Below are 21,798 nucleotides of genomic sequence, written 5' to 3'. Positions count from 1 at the left end.
TGGCCAGGATGTGGATCACCCAATTATTATTATGTCTTTGCACACACTGCACAGTTGGAGGGAATTTGATCAATATACAGAACTGTATTGTCACAAAATGTCAGGATACTTGTGCCTTTCAACAAAGGTAACTTACTGTGCCTGATATTGTTCCAGTTGATGTTTGTAAAAAATGGGTGACAGATGAGTCCCTCATAATTCAAGCGCTCCTTGGCTTCACACAGCAGACTTTGCACCAAATCTAGAAACTCCTTACTTGTTTTAGGCTCTTCTGGAAATTTCAGAGATCTCTATAATAAGAGAACAGCATAAACATATAATTAAAAACTCTGTCACCTGACCAAGGCAAATTACTAGCCAGGAAACATGCATAATGAGCTTCCCTTTAAATCATATTGATCAGGAGAAAGATCTCACAGATCTAGTCTAATTTATCCGGTCAAAATATTTATGGTAACTTTTTCATCATTTTTAAAATGTCCTACCCATCACCAAGTTTATTCAAGACAGATCACATTTTTATTTACACATTAAGGGAATCAGGAAATGAGGTTCGTGCAGGAAAAATGCTGAAGTAAATAATAGCCATTATTTTATTGAACAGTGAAGCGAACATTGTGGACCAAATGGTCTACTCCTGCTTCTGTTTCTTATTTCCTTATCTTCATCTGTTCTTCTAATTTTCCTCCAGGGAATGTTGGATATACTATCTAAGTCAGTCTTTCACTTGACTCGTTTGAAAACTGATTAATTTGCTTTGGATTTCTAAATATTAATGTAAATTCAAGGAACTGTTGTCTCTGTCCTAATGGTTGAGAACAACCTACCCTGAAGAACACAACACTAGTGATCGATGTTTATAACCCTTCCAGTTTAACCTCTTTTTCATCCCCTAAAATGACATTACTTCTTTACAGAGTTTAGTTAAAAGCCTTCTATATGAGGCATATTGGCTGTCTCAGTGAATATCTCATGGTGATGGCCTCTGACTATGCTCTTCCCCATGAGTGGAAATAATTACTCTGCATCCACTAACAAAATCATTCATAATTTCAAAGACTTTTATTAGGTCACCCACTTAACAGAAACAGGAGTAGGAGCAAGCCAACTGGCCTCTCAATCCTGCTTTGCTGTCCAATAAGATCATGGCTGATCCAATCTGAACCTGAACACTGCTTTCCTGATCTCTCCCCTCTACTTCCAATGCCTGCCAATTGCCACCTTGAACATATCAATAACTCTGCCCCCACAGCTTTCTTAGGTAGCTAATTCCAAAGATCCAAAGAGAAATTCCTCTTCACCTCCATCTTAAACAGGAGACCCCCAATTCTGAAACTATGCTGCTAGTTTAGTTATCCCTACTAGGATAAATGTCCTCTCAGCTTCCATCTTGTCAATCCCCCTCAGGATCTTGAAAAAAATCAAAAAGCTGCAGAGGCTAGAATCCTATATTTCAATTAGATCCTCTCTCATTCTTCTATACTCCAATGCCCAACCTTTCTTCGATACATCATCTCCTTCATCCTAGGAATCAACCTTTTGAATTTTCTCTGCATTGCTTCCAATACAAGCATGTCCTTCCTTAAATATGGAAGCCAAAACTGTAAGCAATATTCGAGGTGTAGCCTCACCAGTGGCCTGTAAAGCTGCATCAAAACCTCTCTATCCCTTGCAATAAATTCCAACATTCCGTTAGCCTTTGAATATGCTAATATTTTATGTTTCATGTACCAGGACCCCCAGATCCCTTCATACTGCATCACCTTGTAGTCTCAATCTATTGGAATAATAATTTGCTTTTTCATTCTTCCTTCATGGCGAATAACCTCACATTTTCCCACATTATACTCCTTCTTCCAACTATTCGCTTTGTGTCCTCACAACTTGCAAGCTGACCTATCTATGTATCGTCAGCAAATTTGGCACCTTCATCCACATCATTATCACAAGTTTTAGACATCCCAGTGGTACCCCACAGATTGCCAATCCAAAAATGACCCACTTATCCAGACTGTTTACTGACAGTTAGCCGCTTCAATGTTTATGCAAAAGCATTACCCCCAACCCTGTGTGCTCTTATCTTTTGTGGCATCATACTGAATGCCTTCTGGAAATCCAAATACACTGCATTTCCTGATTTCCTTTTATTCAACCCGTTTGTTTCATCGACAGAGAACTCTAGCAAATTGGTCAAACATCGTTTCTTTTAATAAAACCATGTTGATTCTGCATGATTATGATTTTCTACCTGTTCTGCTGTTACCTCCTTAATAAAGGATTCCAGCATTTCCCCAATGACAAATGTTGGGTTAACTGACCTAAAATTTCCTGCTTTCTATTTCTCTCCTTTCTTAAATAGTGATGTTACAGATTCAGTTTTCCAGTGTTCTGGGATCACACCAGAATCCAAGGAAGTTTGAAAGATTACAACCAACACATCCACTTTCCCTGCAGCCACATCCTTTAAGACCCCAGGATGCAGGTAGTTAAGCATTAAGTTCATCCTTCTCTATTGCCCCTTGATTATCTTTTACTACTGGGATATTTTTAGTGTTTTCTATCATGAAGACAAATCCAAAATAATTATATAGAATCACTGTCATTTCTCTATGTTCCATTATTAATTCCCCACCCTTATCCTCCAAGGGATCAACATTTACTTTAACTACTCTTTCTCTTATATATCTGCAGAGAATCTTACTGTTTATTTTTATATTAGTTGTAGGTTTACGTTCATAGTCAGCCTTTTCTATTTTTATCATTTTTTTTGTAGTGATCCTCCATTGGTTTCTAAAAATTTCCCAATCCACCCAGCCTCCGTTTCTCAAGAGAGTAGACACCTGGCCTGTTCCTGTTCTTCTGATATACAAATCCTGCATTTCCAGTACCATCATTTAATCTTCTCTCCACTCCCTCCAGTTCCTCTTTATCCTTCCTATAATATAGCAATGGAAACCGCATGCAGTACTCCAAGTGTGATCTAACCAAGGTTCAGCAGAGGTCTAATATAATTTCTCTACTTTTCATAGAAGAGACATACAGCACAAAAACAAACCACTTCCATGCTGACCATCAAAGCACCCATTCATGCTGATCCTATATTAATCCCTTTTTCCCTCCACTAGCATTCCCATCAACTTTCCCCTGCTAATTCTCCTGCCACCCGCCTGCACCACAGATTAGACAGTAGCTAGTTAATCTGCCAACCAAAACATCTTTGGCAAATGGGTGGAAACTGGAACACCCTGGGGAAACCAGCATGTTCACAGAGAGAATGTGCAAACTCCACATACAGCACTCAAGATCAGTATTGAACCCAGTTCGCCAAGACTGTGAGGCAGTAGTGTTTACTGTTGTGTCACTGTACTGCTCAATTTTCAGTTTTATCCCTGTAGAAATAAACCATAGAGCTTAGTTTGATTTTGTTATTGCCTTATTAGATTGTGGCACGATGTTCAGTGATTTGTATTCCAAAGTTCTTTTGTTCCTCTACTTCACCTAATCTTGCACCTTCCAAGTAACGTTTGATCTCTTTCTTCCTGTCAAAATATGCTACCTCATGATTAACTGTGTTGAACTTCACCTGACAATTATATGCCCATTTTGCAATTTTATTAATGTCTTCCTATAATGTGTTGGAACCCTCTTCAGTATTGAACATTCACTCCCCTCTCACCCACTCAAGTTGACATCATCTGCAAATTTGGAAACTGTATTTCTGATTCCCTGAGCCTATATCATTAATATAAATTGTGACCAGCAATGATCCTAGCACATAAACTTGTGAAACACCACTCTCCGCTTTCTATCTTGAAAGCGGCTACCAATATAATCTGCTATTTGTTCCCTAATCCTGCATTCTCTGATCTTATTCATTAGTCAGTTCTGGGTGCTTCATCAAAGGCTTTGAAAATCTAAATAAATTATATCAACTATATTATCTATTCTCATGGTTACCTCCTCAAGAAATTCAATATGGTTAGGCAAGCAAGATTTTCCTTTTCGAAATCCAGGCTGACTATTAGTTATTATACTTAATGTTGCTTGATGTTCTTTTCTATAGAATTTTATTGAATAAGGATTCCATTATTTTCCACCACGAACATTTAGCTGAGAGGTTGACAAGTGCCTGGATATATTCTACCCTCTTCTTAAACATCAGTATTGCCATAGCTATCTACCATCCCTTTGACACTACATCTTTTTTCTAATGAATTATTATACATGCATATTAATGCCTCTACCTTTTCCCTGGATGCTTTTAAAATGCATGGATGCAATTCATCTGGACTAGGAATTTCATCCTCTTGGAGTCTGATTTAAAATAACAGTTTTTTCTATTTTAAATGTACTTATTTCATTATTCAGCTCATCATCCAATGTCATACCCAACTGTTACTTAGCAGACTGGTGCAGCTAGTGGAGCTGCTGCCTCACAGCTCCACAGCCCAGTTTCAGTCCTGACCAAGGGCACTGTCTGTGTAGAGTTTGCGCATTCTCCACGTGACCATATGGGTTTCCCCTAAGTACTCTGCTTTCCTCTTACATCCCAAAGATATGCAGTTTGGTTGCTGTAAATTAGTTGCGTGTACACTCAATGGAAAACAAGTTTTAGTGCAGAATGTTGTGCAAACACAGGAGTGACCCCCTGGTGTAGAGAAGACAACCAGAATAACATTGTAACTGGAAATATTTTGATCAAAAAGTGTCTGGTTTACAGCTGATGTTAACATTTCCCTCATGAAGAAGCAGATAGCCTTTATTCAGCAACTCTGACATGTCCAAGGACAAAATCAGGAATTCACTGGTTTGCAGAGTACACAGAATACAACTCATTGTGTCATTAGGACCACCAGAATAAAGACACTTTTGCAGCGTGCAAACAGTGTGATCTATTTAAATATAAAGCATTTAAACCAGTATGTTTTAACTGTCAAAAAAATAACCAAACAATAAAGACACTAATAAAATACTGAAAGACAGTACAAACCTGAAAGTTCTTGATGTTACTGATGGTTTTGACTGATGTTCCCTCAACAAATGGAGACCTCCCATAAATCATTTCATAAGCAATTACTCCCAATGACCACCAATCACATTCCACACCATATGAAGAACATCCATCTCCGTTCATCATAGTCAATACTTCAGGAGCCATGAAATCTGGTGGGCCAACTGGCAGCTTTGAGCTCACCTTTCAGAGATGTAGAAGAAAATATACACGTTATGCATATGTAGTCATATAATTAGGTAGACAGATTCTTTTCACTCTTCATTATTGTAAAAACTATTAAGAGGTGGTTGGTTTAATACTGCAGACAGTTAACTAGCTCTGGGTAATGACAAAAGATCGAAGTTACATTACATAATAAGGTTGATGGGTGACACCAGAACAATATTTACCTCTTTAAAAAGATAGGAAATACCCAAACCAAAAAGTTTGGAACAACAATCAAGCATCAATAATGGTTTTAATGCCATTAAGACAGATTTAATTTGGATAATAGGTGCAAGTTATTTTAAATACTTTAACCTATACTGTTGAACACCAGTCCACCATCCTTGCATCTGCCAGAGTTTATTAACACTTCCCTAAATCCAAAAGATTAAAATTCCCACAGTAGAACTACTGCAGCAAGCCAAGTTATTTTAAATAGCTCACCACACAGTAATTTCGAAAACAGCATCTTATCTGAGATTTTAAGTTAATCCAAAAGAAAACTAGATGGCACAGGGATTCTTTCAAATGTGACTGAAGATGCATAACATCTTAGTACCATACATCCACAAAATACAACATAAAGACCAACAAAATAGATTGATCTGAGGTCAATAATGAGTGAAGCAATTTGGAGATCAACAGATTTCAAAAAAGAGCAATTGAGACTAACCCGACCTCCTAGCTCTCAGTCTGTAACCTTGTAGTGCTAATTCATTGCTAGTTCTTTCTTTAATTCCAGATCCACCAATGTTAGCATGAATTGCCTGTAATTAGTCTTTCTACCCTTCTTCAAACAATGGTACAATGTTTTTAACATTTCAGTCCTCGGATACCCCATAACAGAGGAGTCTAAAACTAGAGGACATAGATTTAGGGTGAGGGTAAGGAAGCTTAGAGGGGATCTGAGGAAGAACCTTTTCACCAAGAGAGTGGTTTGAATCTGTAATGCACTGTCTAGGTGGTTGGTGCAAGCATCTATTCTCACATTTAAATAGTATCTACATGAGCATTTGCATCACTGACATGTAAATGGCTAAAGATCAAGTGCTAGTAAAATGGGGTTAGTATAAATGGGATACTTGATGTTGGCATGGTGGGTCGAAGGGCCTACTTCTGTGCTGTATGATTCTACGACTAGGTTAGCCAGAGGAGACTACAAAATTAGGGGCGAGTCTCTGCTATACTCTCCCTTGATTCTTTTAACTCTCTGGGATCAATGCATGGCATTTTTATAGCCCTTTTAAATATGTGAAGTGCATCAAAATTCTTTCTTTTTCCATTTTAAACACATCAACAATTCACCATCTTCCTCCTTTGCCTTAACGTTTGCACCATCCCTTTTCTGTGAAGACAGATGTTCAGCATTAATTTAGAACTTACTTTCCACCTCCACATACAGGTTAACCTTATGGTTTCTAACAGGTCTTACTATCCACCAGCTCTTTGAGCTTTCCCTGATTTTACTTGATATAATTTTTCAGTACAGACTGTTTGCCTCCCTAATTTCCTTTTTTAATTTCACCTCTGCACTTCATATATCCCACAGACCTGAGTTCTCCATTCCTTTCATAAACATGTTAGTCTTTTTCATTATCTTACCCTTTATGCTCCATTCAAGAAGGGAGCTAGGTTTAGGAGTCCCTGGTTCAAGATAATTTACTTTACAATCTAATCCCACTATGATCACATCTAGCAGGTCTATTCTTCAAAAAAAACCAACGTATGGTAGGGGAAAGATTAAAAGGGGATCTGAGAGATAAGGTTTTCACACAGAAGGCAGTGGGTGTATGGAATGAACTACTAGAGAAGGTGGTAGATGCGGGTACAGCTATGACATTTAAAAAACATTTGGACTGGTGAATGGTTGAGAGGAATATAGGCCAAACGCAGGCAAATTGGATTAGATGAGATAGGCATTTTGGTCAGCATGGACGAGTTAAGCTGAAGGGCCTTTTTCTGGGCTGTATAACAAGTGAATCTCTAATATTATTCCAAGAGTAAACAAAATCAATATTTAATAATGTAACATTTGTGGCTGCTCTTTCGTCAGAAATTATGGGGATGAAAAAAAAACACCTTTGTCTCCAGTTATAGAAAATTAAAACTTACATATCACTGCCAAAAACCTTAGGGGTTTCAGCGTATCAGAAAATCCTGTTCTTGGAAATCTAAAAATTTATAATAAAAATGTCCACATGTCCCACACATAGCTAAGTAAGTCAATAACCTAGAAATCTGAAATTGTGAACAGATATAGCAATAATGATGTGCATTACATTCATAGTTTTACTGAAACCTCCATAGCTCAAAGATGGCCTGATTTTAATTTTCCCCATTACAAATTGATTACATTTTGTCATGAATCTTGGGCAAGAGCATTGCAGCATTAGAATGTTGCAAGATCTTAGACACAATAATAAAATTAATGGCAGGTGTTACTTCAGAGCGAGCTGGAAATTTTCGTCAAATGCTACCAGTAATTCCACAAGGTACTAAAGCAGATGAAACGAAAGCCTGTATTATACCATCATATACTTGGGAAAATGTTAAACAATTACACTTGAAAACCAATATGAGAGCGCATTTGACAGGTGATCCATCTGCGAGACAGCTTGCTTTGAGTTTACTCAGATTAGGAAATGGGGAAATTAAACACAAAAACTCAACAGGAATAAACGCAATGAAAAACTTGGGCCAAATTGTTACATCACTTCATGATCTGATGCAAACTGCTTTCCCAAATGTCACTCAACACCATCTGAATTACCAGTGGTTGTGTGAAAGAGCAACTTTACTACCAAAAGATGATGCAGCACAGGCCATGAAATAAAGACCTACTTTTCAAGCTTCCTGATCAACCTGTACAATATAAATCTATTGACAGCGCTACAGACATGGATGAGACTACATTTTCCTGTTGAATTTTTAAACTCTGTCACCACCTGGTGTGCCGTCACATAATCTGGAACTTAAAGGAGGAGCTCCAATCATGCTACTCAGGAATTTAGATCCACCTATACAATGCAAAGTACAAGATTATCAGTTCAAAAGTTACTGCCACATGTAATTGAGACTACAATAATGACTGGTAATGCTATTGGGAAAAATGTCTTTATCCTTTGGATACCAATTATCCCATCTGATCAATCTTCTCAATTTAAATGACTTCAGTTCCCCATTCAACTTAGCTCTACCAGTGCCCAAGAAGAACAGGGGGAGCTGCCTCAACGACTATCACCCAGTAGCACTCACATCTACTGTGATGATGTGCTTTGCGAGGTTGGTCATGGCTAGCATTAACTCCTGCCTGAGCAAGGACCTGGACCCACTGCAATTTGCCTACCACCACAACAGGTCTACAGCAGAAACAATCTCACTGGCTCTCCACTCAGCTCTGGAGTACCTAGACAACAGCAAAACACACGGCAGGCTGCTGTTTACCGATTACAGCTCGGCATACAACACCATTATCCCTTCAGTACTAATCAACAAGCTTCACAACCTGGGCTTCTGTACCTCCCTCTGCGACTGGATCCTCGACTTCCTTATCGGGAGGCCACAGTCAGTGTGGATCAGTGATAACATCTCCTCCTCAATAACAATCAACACTGGTGCACCTCAAGGATGCATGCTTAGCCCACTGCTCTATTTTCTCTATACAGATGACAGGGTGGCTAGGTACAGCTCAAACGCCATCTATAAATTTGCCAATGACACCACTGTTGTTGGCAGAATCTCAGATGGCGATGAGGAGGCGTACAGGAGTGAGATAGATTGGCTGGTTGAGTGGTGTCACAACAACCACCTCGACCAACGTCAGCAAGAGTCCAAGGAGTTGATTGTGGGGAAGAAGCTGTTCCTGAATCATTGAGTGTGGGTCTTCAGGCTCCTGTACCTCCTCCCTGATGGTAGTAATAAGAAGAGGGCATGTTCCGGATGATGAGGATCCTTAATGAAAGATGCTGCCTTCTTGTGGCACCATCTTCTTGAGGTGCTGCCTTCTTGAAGATGTCCTTAATGGTAGGGAGGGTTGTACCTGTGATGGAGCTAGTTGAGTCTATAACCCTCTGCAGCCTCTTGCAATCCTGTGCATTGAAGGCTCCAAAGCAGGATGTGATGCAATCAGTCAGAATGCTCTCCACCATACATCTATAGAAATTTGTGTGAGTCCTTGGTGTCATACCAAATCTTCTCAAACTCCTAATGAAGTAGAGCCACTGGCATGCCTTCTTTGTGACTGCATTGATGTGTTGGGCCCAGGATAGATGTTGACTCCCAGGAACTTGAATCGGCTCACCCTTTCCAACACTGACCTCTCAACGAGGATTGGTGTGTGTTCTCCCAACTTCCCCTTGCTGAAATCCACAATCAATTCCTTGGTTTTGCTAACCTTGGGTGCGAGGTTGTGGTTGTGACACCACCCAACCAGCCGATCTATCTCACTCCTGTAAGCCTCCTCATCGCCATCTGAGATTCTACCAACAACAATGGAATCATCAGCGACTTTATAGATGGTGTTTGAACTGTGCTTAGCCACAGTCACGAGTGTAGAGGGAGTAGAGCAGTGGGCTAAGCACGCATTCTTGAGACGCACCTGTGTTGATAGTCACCAAGGAGGAGATGTTATTACTGAACCGCACTGACTGTGGTTTCCCAATGAGGAAGTCAAGGATCTAGTTGCAGAGGGAGGTAGAGGCCCGGGTTTGGGTGTTGGTGGAGATGAAAGAGTAAACAAGTGAGTCATGATGGGACTAGTCCCATTGGAATGCTGAAAGGGGAGGGAAAGATGGATTTGTACTGCTTTCAATGTAGTCTCCTCTACATTGGAGAAACTCAACCCAATTGAGTGACCACTAGCAGTACACCTCCATTCAGTTTGCAAAGATAAGCCTGAGCTACCTGTTACCCATACTTTAATCCCCCATCCCACTCTGACCTCTCACATTGTCTTCGTTGTTTCAAAAATGCCAAGTGTAAGCTCGAGGAATGGCATCTCATTTTTCAATTAGGCAAGTTATAAGTGTTCCTTTTCGACATTGAATTCAAAAATTTCAGATTATCAGCCATTCTGATTTATGTCAGAACTAATTAATTCTGATGAAAGATCATCAACCTGTAACATTAACTCTTGTGTTTCTTGCTCTCCACAAAGGCTGCTCAAGTTGCTCAGTATTTCCAGGATTCTCTTTTATTTCATATTTCCTGCAACTGCTGTGATTTGTGTCTCACAGCTCTTCCATTGTGTTTTTTCCATCTATCCTGTTCTCAGGTATCTCCTTCTATTTGTATCTCCTCCAGAAAGACCAGCTGCAATTAACCTTCACTGTCTCTCAGTTGGCATCACAATCTTCTGAGTCTTTCGGTCTCTCAATATCCACTTTACTACAGACATTCCCTTGGTTTTTTCCACACACCCCCCCCCCCCCCCACTTTTCTGCAACTTAAAACAAGTACAATTTTAAAATGTTCTAGTTCTGATGAAAGGCCATCAACCCGTTTCCCTGCACAAATTCTGCTTGACCTACTGAGTATTTCCAACATTGTGTTTTTTACTTGAAGATCAACACTCTGGTAAAATTAAAGACTGCTTCAATACGCAGCAGTCGTCATTACTGGTGTTCAATTCAAGGTCATCTCCATCCACCTTTTACAAGATTTCATGGAAACATAACAACACACCCATCCCCATGCAATCAGATTACAGTACTCTGATATACATGCTTCGATCTTGTATACTGCATTATCAACAGATTACAGTACTCGGATATACATGCTTTGATCTTGTATACTGCATTATCAACATGCAGACTAGCTTTACTGTTCTGGGTTCTTTGTCATACCGTTTTGTTTGCTGTTAGTTTGGCCGCCGATCCAAAATCTGCCAATTTAATGTGTCCTGTCCGGTCAATAAGAATATTCTCAGGTTTGATATCTCTGGGATAAGACAGAAACAAATCAATCATTCTTTCAAATGACAATACCAGTACACCGTGGTGCAATTTAAGGATTACTATTATTAATGGGTGATTTTAGAGTTACACATAAAAATGTCAGCATAAGTTATTGATAACATTCTCATCTGAGTCAGCAGATTGTAGATTCAAGACACATTACAGCACTTGAGCACATAAGCACATTAAAACAACAGAGCAGAAATAGGAGTAGGCACGTAACACAGATTAACAGGAGTGTTCCAATGTTAGCAGTGTTTTCCTTCTATAGCATAAGGCCCATACATTTAATAATGGTAATTATACTAAACAAACAAGCTTACTCAGCAAACAGTGAAGTGAAATGTAGCACAAAACTAATATACCATCACTTTGAAGTGTAGAAATCCCAAGTGGTCTCATATTAGGGACATTAAAGGGCATCCACTATTTGCAACAGCAAAGCTCAGTTTGTCTTTGTTCACAATCCTGCTATAAGAATATGATAAAGCCTTCTATTCAGCATTATCATCTGACCTGATATGGTGCTCAATTAAACTCAACTGAAGATAATCCCATGAGAGAACTGCATTCTACTTCATCCACATTAACCCGAACTATTCTTAGCCTCTGATTGATTAAGGAAAGGGAATATCCTTGTATGTTGAAATAGACTTTCATAAATGGAACCTGGGAATAGGAGGGTAGGGTCTGTAATTGGAGTGGGAACAGCTGAGAGATGGAAGGGCCTGGGAAGTGAGTCACAGAGCTGGAAACACTGGGAGGATTAAGGTTTGTTGTGCAGTAGCAGTGGGAATAAAATAGCAAAGCCTTGTGTCAGTGAGACTGGGGGAAGTGAAGGTAAAATGGGCTGGTATCAGGAAGGATAGGGGCTGGGGATGATGGCTCTATAGATGTGATGCTACAGAAAAGATAGTCCGAAAAATACTGGAAGGAGGAATGCAGGTATGTTTGAAAATACACCTTTACCCCAGTTGACAGAACCCCACAGAGAACCAATTTGTCATAGTCCAAACTCTCACAGGCACATACCCCACTTTAAAAATGGTATCTACCTGGTCTGCGTGCTGCTGTGCTGGGAACCTAAGCTCCCGTAGCAATGAAGCAGTGATCTCCTCACTGCATGACCTGGTATATAATGAGCCACTAAGGTGATGTGTAATGGCTACCCATGAGGGCTAACGTTGGGTAGGCTGGAGTGAGTAGTGCGGCCGCCTACCTCTGAAATGCAGGGCTCAGGGTTGGTCAGCATGAGGAGCATGAGTCATTGCTGTGAACTGGCAGCACATCCTCCATGCATTGATAGACCACACAGATCTTACTGCATCTCTTGTCATCTCCTGCTGGATGTGATGGAAGCTGGTGTGTCACCATAATTTTGTCTGGCTGCACAGCTCTTCCCAGCCCAAAGGCTTCTTTGTGGTAACAAACCCAAACAAATGGAAAAACCTCCAGCCTACAGAGAGCCTTGAAACCCTGCACGGGAGAGATACCCAGTTTCCATCACATCTAAGAGGAGGTTAGAAACCATCTGGATCCTACAGAGTCACTGCTCTGCTACTGCCAGTCCCTGGTAACAGCCCATAGTCAATGTGCTGTCCATCTTGCATCTCGATGTGGTCGCTGAGCATTGCTCCCCCCAGTCCATCTAATACCAACCCATAAAGGCAGCCATTGCACATTGCCTTGGTGGCTCACTCTACAAGCTGTGCAGCAATATGATCATTTATTGTTGCAGGAGCACCAGCAGAGGGCAAGCCCTCAAAGGTTCCCAGTATTGCTGCACGTGGCAGCAGGAAGGGCGGGGCTTTGCACCAGGTTTTGGGCACCACAGTGCCATCAGTGACACACTAATATAAAGTGCTATCATGACCCCTTTTAGCATTGATTCCATTAGTGCACTCGCTCCTGGGAAAGCATCCTGAATACTAAACGAGGCATCAGTATAATGCACAGTGGCCGCTTTTGAGAAATTGCCCCTCAAAGCATTACAGCAGTTACCTTAGTAAAAGCACAAAGGAACACAAAACATGCTGCAAGGTTACAGTTAGGCAAGTATTCAATAATTACTGCTTTCTCTAAAGAAAGCAATAGTAGGGAATAGGACAAAGTGGAGTGGAAAGGACTGAAATAATGAGCCGTGGGAAGATCATAGAAGGTGATGCAAGAGCAACGCAAGATTTGTAGGGATGACTAAGAAGACCGTGGAAAAGCATACCCCAATTAATCTGTTAACTAGATGATTCTGCAACATCTCTATCACCTGGGCAACCCTGGCCACAACTTACCTATTCACCCCCATTCTGCAGCTTTATTTGTTTTTTCATTTTCCCCAGTTTTGATGAAGGGTCTTTAACTCAAAACATTAAGTCTGTTTCTCTTTCCACAGAAGCCTCAATTTTTACAAAGGCCCCACGGCACCCCTCTTTCCCCTGACCCACTGCCCTAATTAAAAATTACATGGGATGCTTTTGTTTTACATCTAAAAACCATGTCCTGGATGAGAGGCTACCTCACACATACTTCTTTATTTTCAGCATGATGTGCTCCTTGTTTTATTGAGTTAATTATAAAGACCTCAAGTCATGACTTTTCATTTGACTTCTGTTATTAAATACTTAAAATGAGCTACACACATTGGAGAGCAGGAAATACAATAGGGAGATAAAACCTGCATTAGGATGAAGTGCCTGGTCCATTTATCTGATGGCCAAGACTGCGACAGGAAACAGCACAGATGGATCCAATTTCTAGGCAATGATGTACAAATGAGAAGCAGCTGGCCTGGGACAAGGAATGGGGGAAACCGAGGAATATCGTTTTTAGCTACTGTATATTTTGAGACAACTTCCTCACACTTTAAGCGTCACAATTTTTTTAAAACCAATTTTAAGGAAAGTGGTTACAAAGAAACGACAATGCTTATTTTTCAGTCCTCTAATTAACACTAGGATCTACCCAAGCCCAATTATTTTCTAATGCATCTTGGGAAAGAACTACAAAATTAGGAGCAAGAGTAGGCCACTAGGCCCTTCAAGTCTGCCCTGCTCAAATTTTTGACCTGGTCACCCTAGAGTCATGAGGATACATTCAACTGCACAAATATATTGCATGTTACATGCTGTCTTCATACTTCAACTCATTGCCACAGGAGATCAGCAAGCAGTTTGAAAACTTCACTACAGATGAGTGATCCACTCTAAGTGAAAGTTTACAGTTTACAAAGTGCAAATTTATAAATTATATAATCCCACAGCAGTTAAACTACACCGTTAATTAGCTTCTTACATAATAATAGTGCAAGCAAGTAGTAATACATTTGCAACATATGTTATAGCAGTAAAGTTTAACTCACCCCTCATTTTAAAAGAAAGTAGCAAAATATGATCCTAAATAGATGTGGAAAAGAAACTAAAATAATCAAATGAAAAGGTTCTCTGACAGTTATTTTTGGCATGCTATGTTATCTGCTTAGGAGTACAAAGAAGCACAAACTCAGTAACAGATGGAGTTAGTATTCACCTTTGAGAGCAGCCTCAAACACAGAAAGCCTAAAATTCTATAGAATGAAAATGACAGAGGAAACCCAGAAATTAACTATCATCCTTACTGTTATAAATTGGAATACAAAAAGCAGTACATCAATCTATATCTAGTTGTGCAATCTTGCTTCTTCACCATTTAAAAATTCTTTGCAATTCCAATGGTAGCCTGGGATAAGGTGGTAACTGACATCTTATAAAGGCAAGGAACACACAACAAAGGAAGATTGAGCAGCTGCATTTCATTTCCGTATCTGTGGCCTCCCTGCATATTAGCAACATTCTTAATGGCCCAAATTCCAGTATCTTCGTACAGTTGCTTACCTATGTACATAACCCATCTGATGAACACTATGAATGGCCAGAACTAACTCAGCCAAATAAAACTGAGCCATACTTTCATCAAACTGATCATCATAACGATTCAGGAGTGCCAGCAGATCACCCCCTGGTTGGTATTCCATTACCTAGATGAAACAAAAGCCACATTATAAGATATCTTTATTAGTCACATGTACATCGAGACACACAGTGAAATGCATCTTTTTGCATGGAGTGTTCTGGGGACAGCCTGCAAGTATTGCCACGCTTCCAGCGCCAACATAGCATGCCCACAACTTCCTAACCTGTACGCCTTTGGAATGTGGGAGGAAACCAGAGCACCCGAAGGAAACCCACGGAGACACAGGGAGAACGTACAAACTCCTTACAGACAGCGACCGGAATTGAACACAGGTCGCTGGCGCTGTAATAGTATTACGCTATCCTACAGTTGCAATCACAATTCAGTTATGTTAGAGTTTTGCTTTAGGAGTCAGGCAATACACCTCCATCTTCTAGACCAAATTAATACTGTACCCATCCAGAGGCCAGTGCTAGAGGGCACGGGGTACTGCTTCACTGCCTTGGTTCTAAAGATATTGGACACGGGGACATAGCCTGAAGGGTTAACTTGCACAACATGTTATAAAGAATAGTGTAAAATAAGTATACTTCTACTCCACCGTCAGTCAGACCTTGCTGTGCAACAGAGGAAGAGATGAGAGATTCCAGAAGGCCCCTGTAAGTAATGTGATAATTGGAGATAGCTGATCTGTTCCTAATTCCATCACCATGGTAACAAAGCCTTAACTGAACAAAGGGATACTTTAAGCATGAAACCATCAGACTCTGGCCAAAGGCAGGACTCTACAAGCACAAGATGACCATGCTGGGACAGTGACATCTGAAGCACCTTCCCATCTTAGGTAGATCAAGCAGTGATGGCTGAAAGCCTATGCATTGGTGGAGATACTTTACCTTACCTCTAAAGGTGCATAAAAATACCATGCTTTATACAATGGGAGAGAGTGGGCTGTGCCAATGAGATGAACAGACCTTTCTCTCCCTCCACGAGTTGGAAGATCAATCTAATAAATATACTTTTGTCTGACCCAATAAAGTGAGTGGTTCTGTTGCAAACATGGAAGCTTGGTGTGACTGTTGAAGCGACTGTCAGCATGTAGAATTATGCCTCGTTAAGTCATCAACTTCAAAAGGCATGAACAAAATTGAAATAAACACATTATTAAAAAGGTATACAAAATTTGACTGGTTAAGCCAAGTCCCGAATTTTCAGTCCTATTTTGTGCAGGTAAGACTCCATAAAGAGTAGAACAATCCTAGAGTGCACAAGCATATTCTAAAGGAAGAAGTTCTTCAACCATAGAGTTTATTAAGTTTCAAGATTGACTTGTTAGTTATATCTTTAATCAATCTTTAAAATACTGTAATATTAGTATTTTAATTGGCACAATGCAAGTGAATAAAGCTGCCCAAGTGTTCCTTCCGATACCTGTAGCTGAAGCAGACATTTTCATACTGCTCCATTTGGAAGAGTTAAGCTGAAAGAATAGGCAAGATCAAACCTTGCGGTAAACCAAAAACCGTGTAGTTGGAAAAAGGATATACAAAATTTTATTACAACCAGAATGTAAATCAGAGTTATTAAATAATAAAGCTTCAGATGAATAACGTGAAATGTCTTCTTATATAACACACACCAAGTCTTGCTAGTCTATTTTAAGAAAGGACAAATGAAGCAGTAGTAATCTTTCCAATTAGGAATTTTTAAGATAAGACTACCTTATAGGAAGCAATCAATGCATTCCTGTTCTCATAATGTTTTACTATTTCAGATTTCATTTTTTGATATCAACAAAAGTGCAGTAGAAAGTATCTTCACAGGAACCAACCACTCCCCACCCAAGACAGATCAGCACTTAATTTTGGGAAGGAGATGGACTACAAGGGTCTTCACAAAACCTCTTACCAATAGATCCTCTACATCCAGCTATGACAGCAGAGTAGTAAAATCTGAAATGAATGGTTTCTGTGCCATGAAGCAAGAAACCTTTAAAATATTTATATTTCACAATCAATTAATATTCCTAAATTTTTCCTTCTTTATTAATCCTACAGCTCCACTTCTCAGCAGGTTATGGAGCCATGCGCCAAGGATCCAAGGCCCTGCCCCAGACATATTGGAATTCAACGCATCCAATACCAGTTTTGGAACCACCGACAATTTTTCCTACAGCACTCTGTTGATGGGGGAAAAAAAAGGAAATTTGAAGTAGCTAAACACTATGGGAAGGAAACATTGATTACTTCCAATAAGGTAGTTTTCCTTGTAAGGCCATGAAATCTCACCATGGCATCATTTTCTAAACTGTAGGCATGTCACAGACTGCCAATCAAGTCAAAACCAATTTTAAGCCAGTGGAAATCTATGCATTGTTTAACTTGACCAACAGATCCTACATTTGAAGTTAACAAGTAATAGTCTTCCTTCTCACCATCCATACCACAAAAGAATTCCAAATATCTGGTCACTTGATTCAAGCAATGCTATATAGAAATAATATGCATCAAGTCAAAGATCACTAGTGACACCCCATGGTACAAAAAGGAAGCTACATTTGGAAAAAAAATGACAAGGTGACAACAACATTTTAAAAAATACTGAATTAAGGGGACTGAACCTTAACAAATACCTTGCACCTGATAATCTGCAACCTAGGGTTCTGAACAAGGTGGCTGTAGGCATAGAAATACATGAATGTTGATCTTCCAAAGTTCTCTAGATTCTGGAACAGTCCTAATAGATTGGAAATAACCAAATGTAATGCTGCTTTTAAGGAAAGGAGGGAGAGAGAAAATGGGTAACTATAAATCAGTCACCCTGACACTGGTTGTTAATAAAATGCCAGAATTCATTAAGAATGTGCTAACAGGGCAGCAAAAGTATATATATTATTTAACAGACTCAACAGGATTTTAGCGAATGTAATAGCAGGGTAGATGTGGGTTACCATTAACCAGTCTTTAATTCAAGTCATTACCATCCATCATGTGGATTGTTAAATATTATTTAAAAATCAGAGCATTCAGACGGGAGCTCATTCCATCTGCTTATAAAATTAAGGCAATTATTTGCTATGGGTTTAGAAAAATATAAATTCATCTGCTTCCACTAAGAAAGCCTTTCCAGGTTTTTCAGTTCTTTGGAAGAAAGCTAAACATTTTGTTGGATTGTTCACTGTGAATATACTTGAGAAACATTACAAAGAAGAAAATCTTATCTGGATTTCTGAGTAGTTTGACATACTTCAAACGTTCAGCACAAAATGTTTTTGGGAATGGGCAAAAGAGAAATAAATTATTCTTTTCTGAGAGAAAGGGAGCAATGGATTTTAGAGATTCCTTGTGCTATTGAAATTGGCTCCACCTTGTGTTCAGCAGACAAGTGACAAATTAAGGCATATGTGGGAATATCCAAAATTTGATTCCTTGCTTGCAGTAAGGTAATCTTGTATGGGCCATTAAAATTGTCCTTATCTCCATGGGTTGGAAAAGGTGGGGGCTGAGTTATGGAAAAAAAAACACAATTTTGCATTTTGTAATAAACCAAACGTTCCATCAGACATTTTACCTTTTCCCCAGTTTGTGTCGCTCTACACTGCTCCATTTACTCACCAGATAAATATAAGTCTTGTCCTGAAATACATACTGTAATGGAGGCAGCCAGGGGCTGGTGCTGCGTGATAGGATACTACATTCCTCCTCAAAAAATACGACCTAAGCAGCAAGAAAAAAAATCCAATGTGGGTGAAGCTTAAAAACAGCATTAAAGCTGTGTAAGACAACTCGAAAGTACAGAAAATAGTGTATCACAATTTACTGATTTGTTAAATTCACACACAATAAATCACTCAGCACTTCATATGCTGCACGTATATTCTACTAAGTAACTTCTACACAGTGAACAACAATAATTTATTTTCTTTAATTTTAAAAAGCCTTGTTTAACCTTTAATTTATCCCTTTTCCATGTTTTTCCCTTTATAGCAGCAAACAAACCTCTTGGAAGCAATAGGAATCTCAGAATCTAACGTCCTTTGAACCACAGTGAAGTAAGAACAGTGTGATAACCAATTACCTCTCTGCTCAATTCCCTGACTGACCAAATATGTCAATGTAATAACAACAGTAATTTGTTTCATACTGTTCATGGCCAGGTTCTTCTTATTGGTTACGTTTCCCCTTGTCACTTCCCCACCCACTATTCCTTCATCCCACCACAACAATCACAGTTTACTGTAACATTGCCAAGAATGAACTTCCTTTTTAAGCTGATCCTAACAAAGAACTGGACTGACCATCCAAATATTGATAATATTGAATAAGGGGGAAATCATTGAAAAACAATTCTGTCCCAGTAACACGGGTGGATGAGCAAGGTCCTGTGAAACCTAGACAAGAGCTCCCACTCTGCTTGGCCAATGAACAATCAAGAGATTATCAATGATGCCATCATCTGTAGCTGCCATCCCATAACTCTGCCCAAAAGCCATCTTGCAAAGGAAAGGAGAAGAAATTTTTCCTGCAGCATATTTGCCAAGATGAATACCATGATAAGACATCAATACCAATCAGGAAGCACCATCTTGAAATGTAGACTGTAACAATTACAACAGGCCTTGCATAAGTGGTGAAGATGTTTTCATTTTTAAAGATTCTGATGGAACTGCATTTCTATTCCATCTCTCCAGAAGCCTTGGTTAGCATGAAGTAGAAAAGTATTCTTCTCTTCTCCACTACACAGAAGGAAAATAATTCATGCCTTTTGAGCAGTATGGATCTCAGTGAAAGAGAAGAAATCTACAGATGGTGGCATCATTGACTAATTTCTAGGAAGATTTATTTGTTCATTAGCCAGGCAGAGCTCTCCTCAGGCCTTTCTGATGTCGTGTTGGGTATTTTAGGCCCAATTTAGATTTAGAAATAGACCCTTCAGAACTAATTAAACATAACCGATACAGACAATATATCTCTGAATATTCAATGGCATGTTTAATCAGAAGTCACAATCAATAACACAGGAATATGCAGAGGATATTTAGCCCCTCAGCTTGATCCAGCATTCAAGGAGATTGTAGCTGCCAAAACCCTTTTCCTCATATCCATTAATAACTTACATCATTAATGGTCATTTGCTCCTGATGAGGGCATGGTGGCCCCTACAATATACTGTATAATCAGGTAACTCTATCCAGCACTGATGGACATTCTGATTATGGCCAAGAAAATGACATTTGAACTCAGCCTTAATTGTACACATCTACGCCAACTGTGGTTCTCCAGGAAGTTGGCTCCAGCCTTGTAGTTCGCTGTCGTAGATGGCACACAGGGCTCAAGCCACACTCCACTGGCTGAGGCATCGATCAGGCGATGTGTGCAAAGAAATGAAGCCCCCTAGCCTTCGCTGTTTCAGACAAAACCAGACAGGCTGTTTGTTGATGGACATTGATTTTGGTGTTGTGTTTCTCCAGGTGAATGTGGAGTATCCACTACAAGCACCACTGGTCAAAAACATCCAGATTCTTACTTAGAGTCAGGGACATTCACTGCATTCCTAAATTTTAAAGCAGCAAGGAAAGCATGTACATATTGTAGAGATGGATCTTTGTTGCATTTGTGAGTGGTGATGGACAACTAAACAGCTAATGCAAGGTGCAGGCTCCATCCACAAACCTGATGAAACGCAACGTGTAAAGTGCATTCACAGCCATCTTCAGTCAGAAGTAACAAGTGAATGAGCAACCTCAATCACCCCCAAGGTCCTCAGCATTAAAGAAAACAATGTTCAACCAATTCAATTCTGTGGTAAGGATTGGAGGCCACAGGTCTAAGGTGAGAGGAAGAAGTTTTAAAGGGGATCTGAGGGGTAAATTTTTCACAAAGTGTAGTTAGTATCTGGAAATGAGCTGCCTGAGGAGATGGTGGAGGTAGGAACAGTACCAAAATTTAAGAGGGATTCGGACAGATAATTGAATGAGAAAGGCAAAAAGGGATATGGAATTAATGCAGTCAATTGGGATCAGTAGAAATAGGCATGATTGTTGGTATAGACGCGGTGGGCCAAAGGTCCCATTTCTATGCTGTACAACTCCATGACTCTATTCCACATGACAGCCAGAAATGGCTCCAAGTACTAGATACATCAAAGACTAAGGGAACAGACAACAACACAGGCTGTGATCTTGAAGATTTGTGCTGCTAACTAGTCACATCTCAAAGCATATGGTTTCAGTTTGGTTATAACAAGCATCCACCTTACAAGTTGGAGAATTTTTCAGACTATCTTCAGTCCACAAAACATAGCATATCCAAACTGAGACACAAGAAATTCTGTAGATGCTGGAATCTGGAGCAATACACAAAAAGTGCCGGAGGAATTCAGCAGGTCAGGCAGCACCTATGAAGGGAAATAAACAGTTGAGGTTTTGGGCCGAGACCCTTCATCAGGACGGGAAAAGAAGAGGACAGAAGCCAGAATAAGAATGTACGGGGAGGGGGAGGAGGAGGAGGAGCACACACAGGCAGGTGATAGGCGAGTCCAGGTGAGAGGGGGAAGGCAGGCATATCCAAAGTGGAAGGTGTTGTGTACAATGCTTTCAAGCAGTATTTATGTATAATTGTTCAGTTCAGATTCCACCAGGACCACTCAACTCCAAATCTTATTACAACCACAAATATGGGC

At 39.8% G+C, this 21,798-nt stretch overlaps 1 protein-coding gene across 1 annotated transcript in view; it reads right to left on the bottom strand.

Moving 5' to 3' along the window:
* The window catches only part of LOC127579322 (citron Rho-interacting kinase-like), a 196,458-nt gene that overhangs the window by 153,368 nt on the left and 21,292 nt on the right, over window positions 1–21,798 (bottom strand). The window contains 5 exon segments of the mRNA XM_052032041.1: window positions 137–290; window positions 4,991–5,194; window positions 11,062–11,155; window positions 15,039–15,181; window positions 18,732–18,833. Of these exon segments, the coding sequence (XP_051888001.1) occupies window positions 137–290; window positions 4,991–5,194; window positions 11,062–11,155; window positions 15,039–15,181; window positions 18,732–18,833 (697 nt within the window).

This window comes from Pristis pectinata, chromosome 17 (assembly GCF_009764475.1).
Source record: "Pristis pectinata isolate sPriPec2 chromosome 17, sPriPec2.1.pri, whole genome shotgun sequence".
NCBI classification, from domain to species: Eukaryota; Metazoa; Chordata; class Chondrichthyes; order Rhinopristiformes; family Pristidae; genus Pristis; species Pristis pectinata.
Note: the sequence above shows the minus strand (reverse complement) of the source record. Positions and strands in the feature narration are given on the sequence as shown.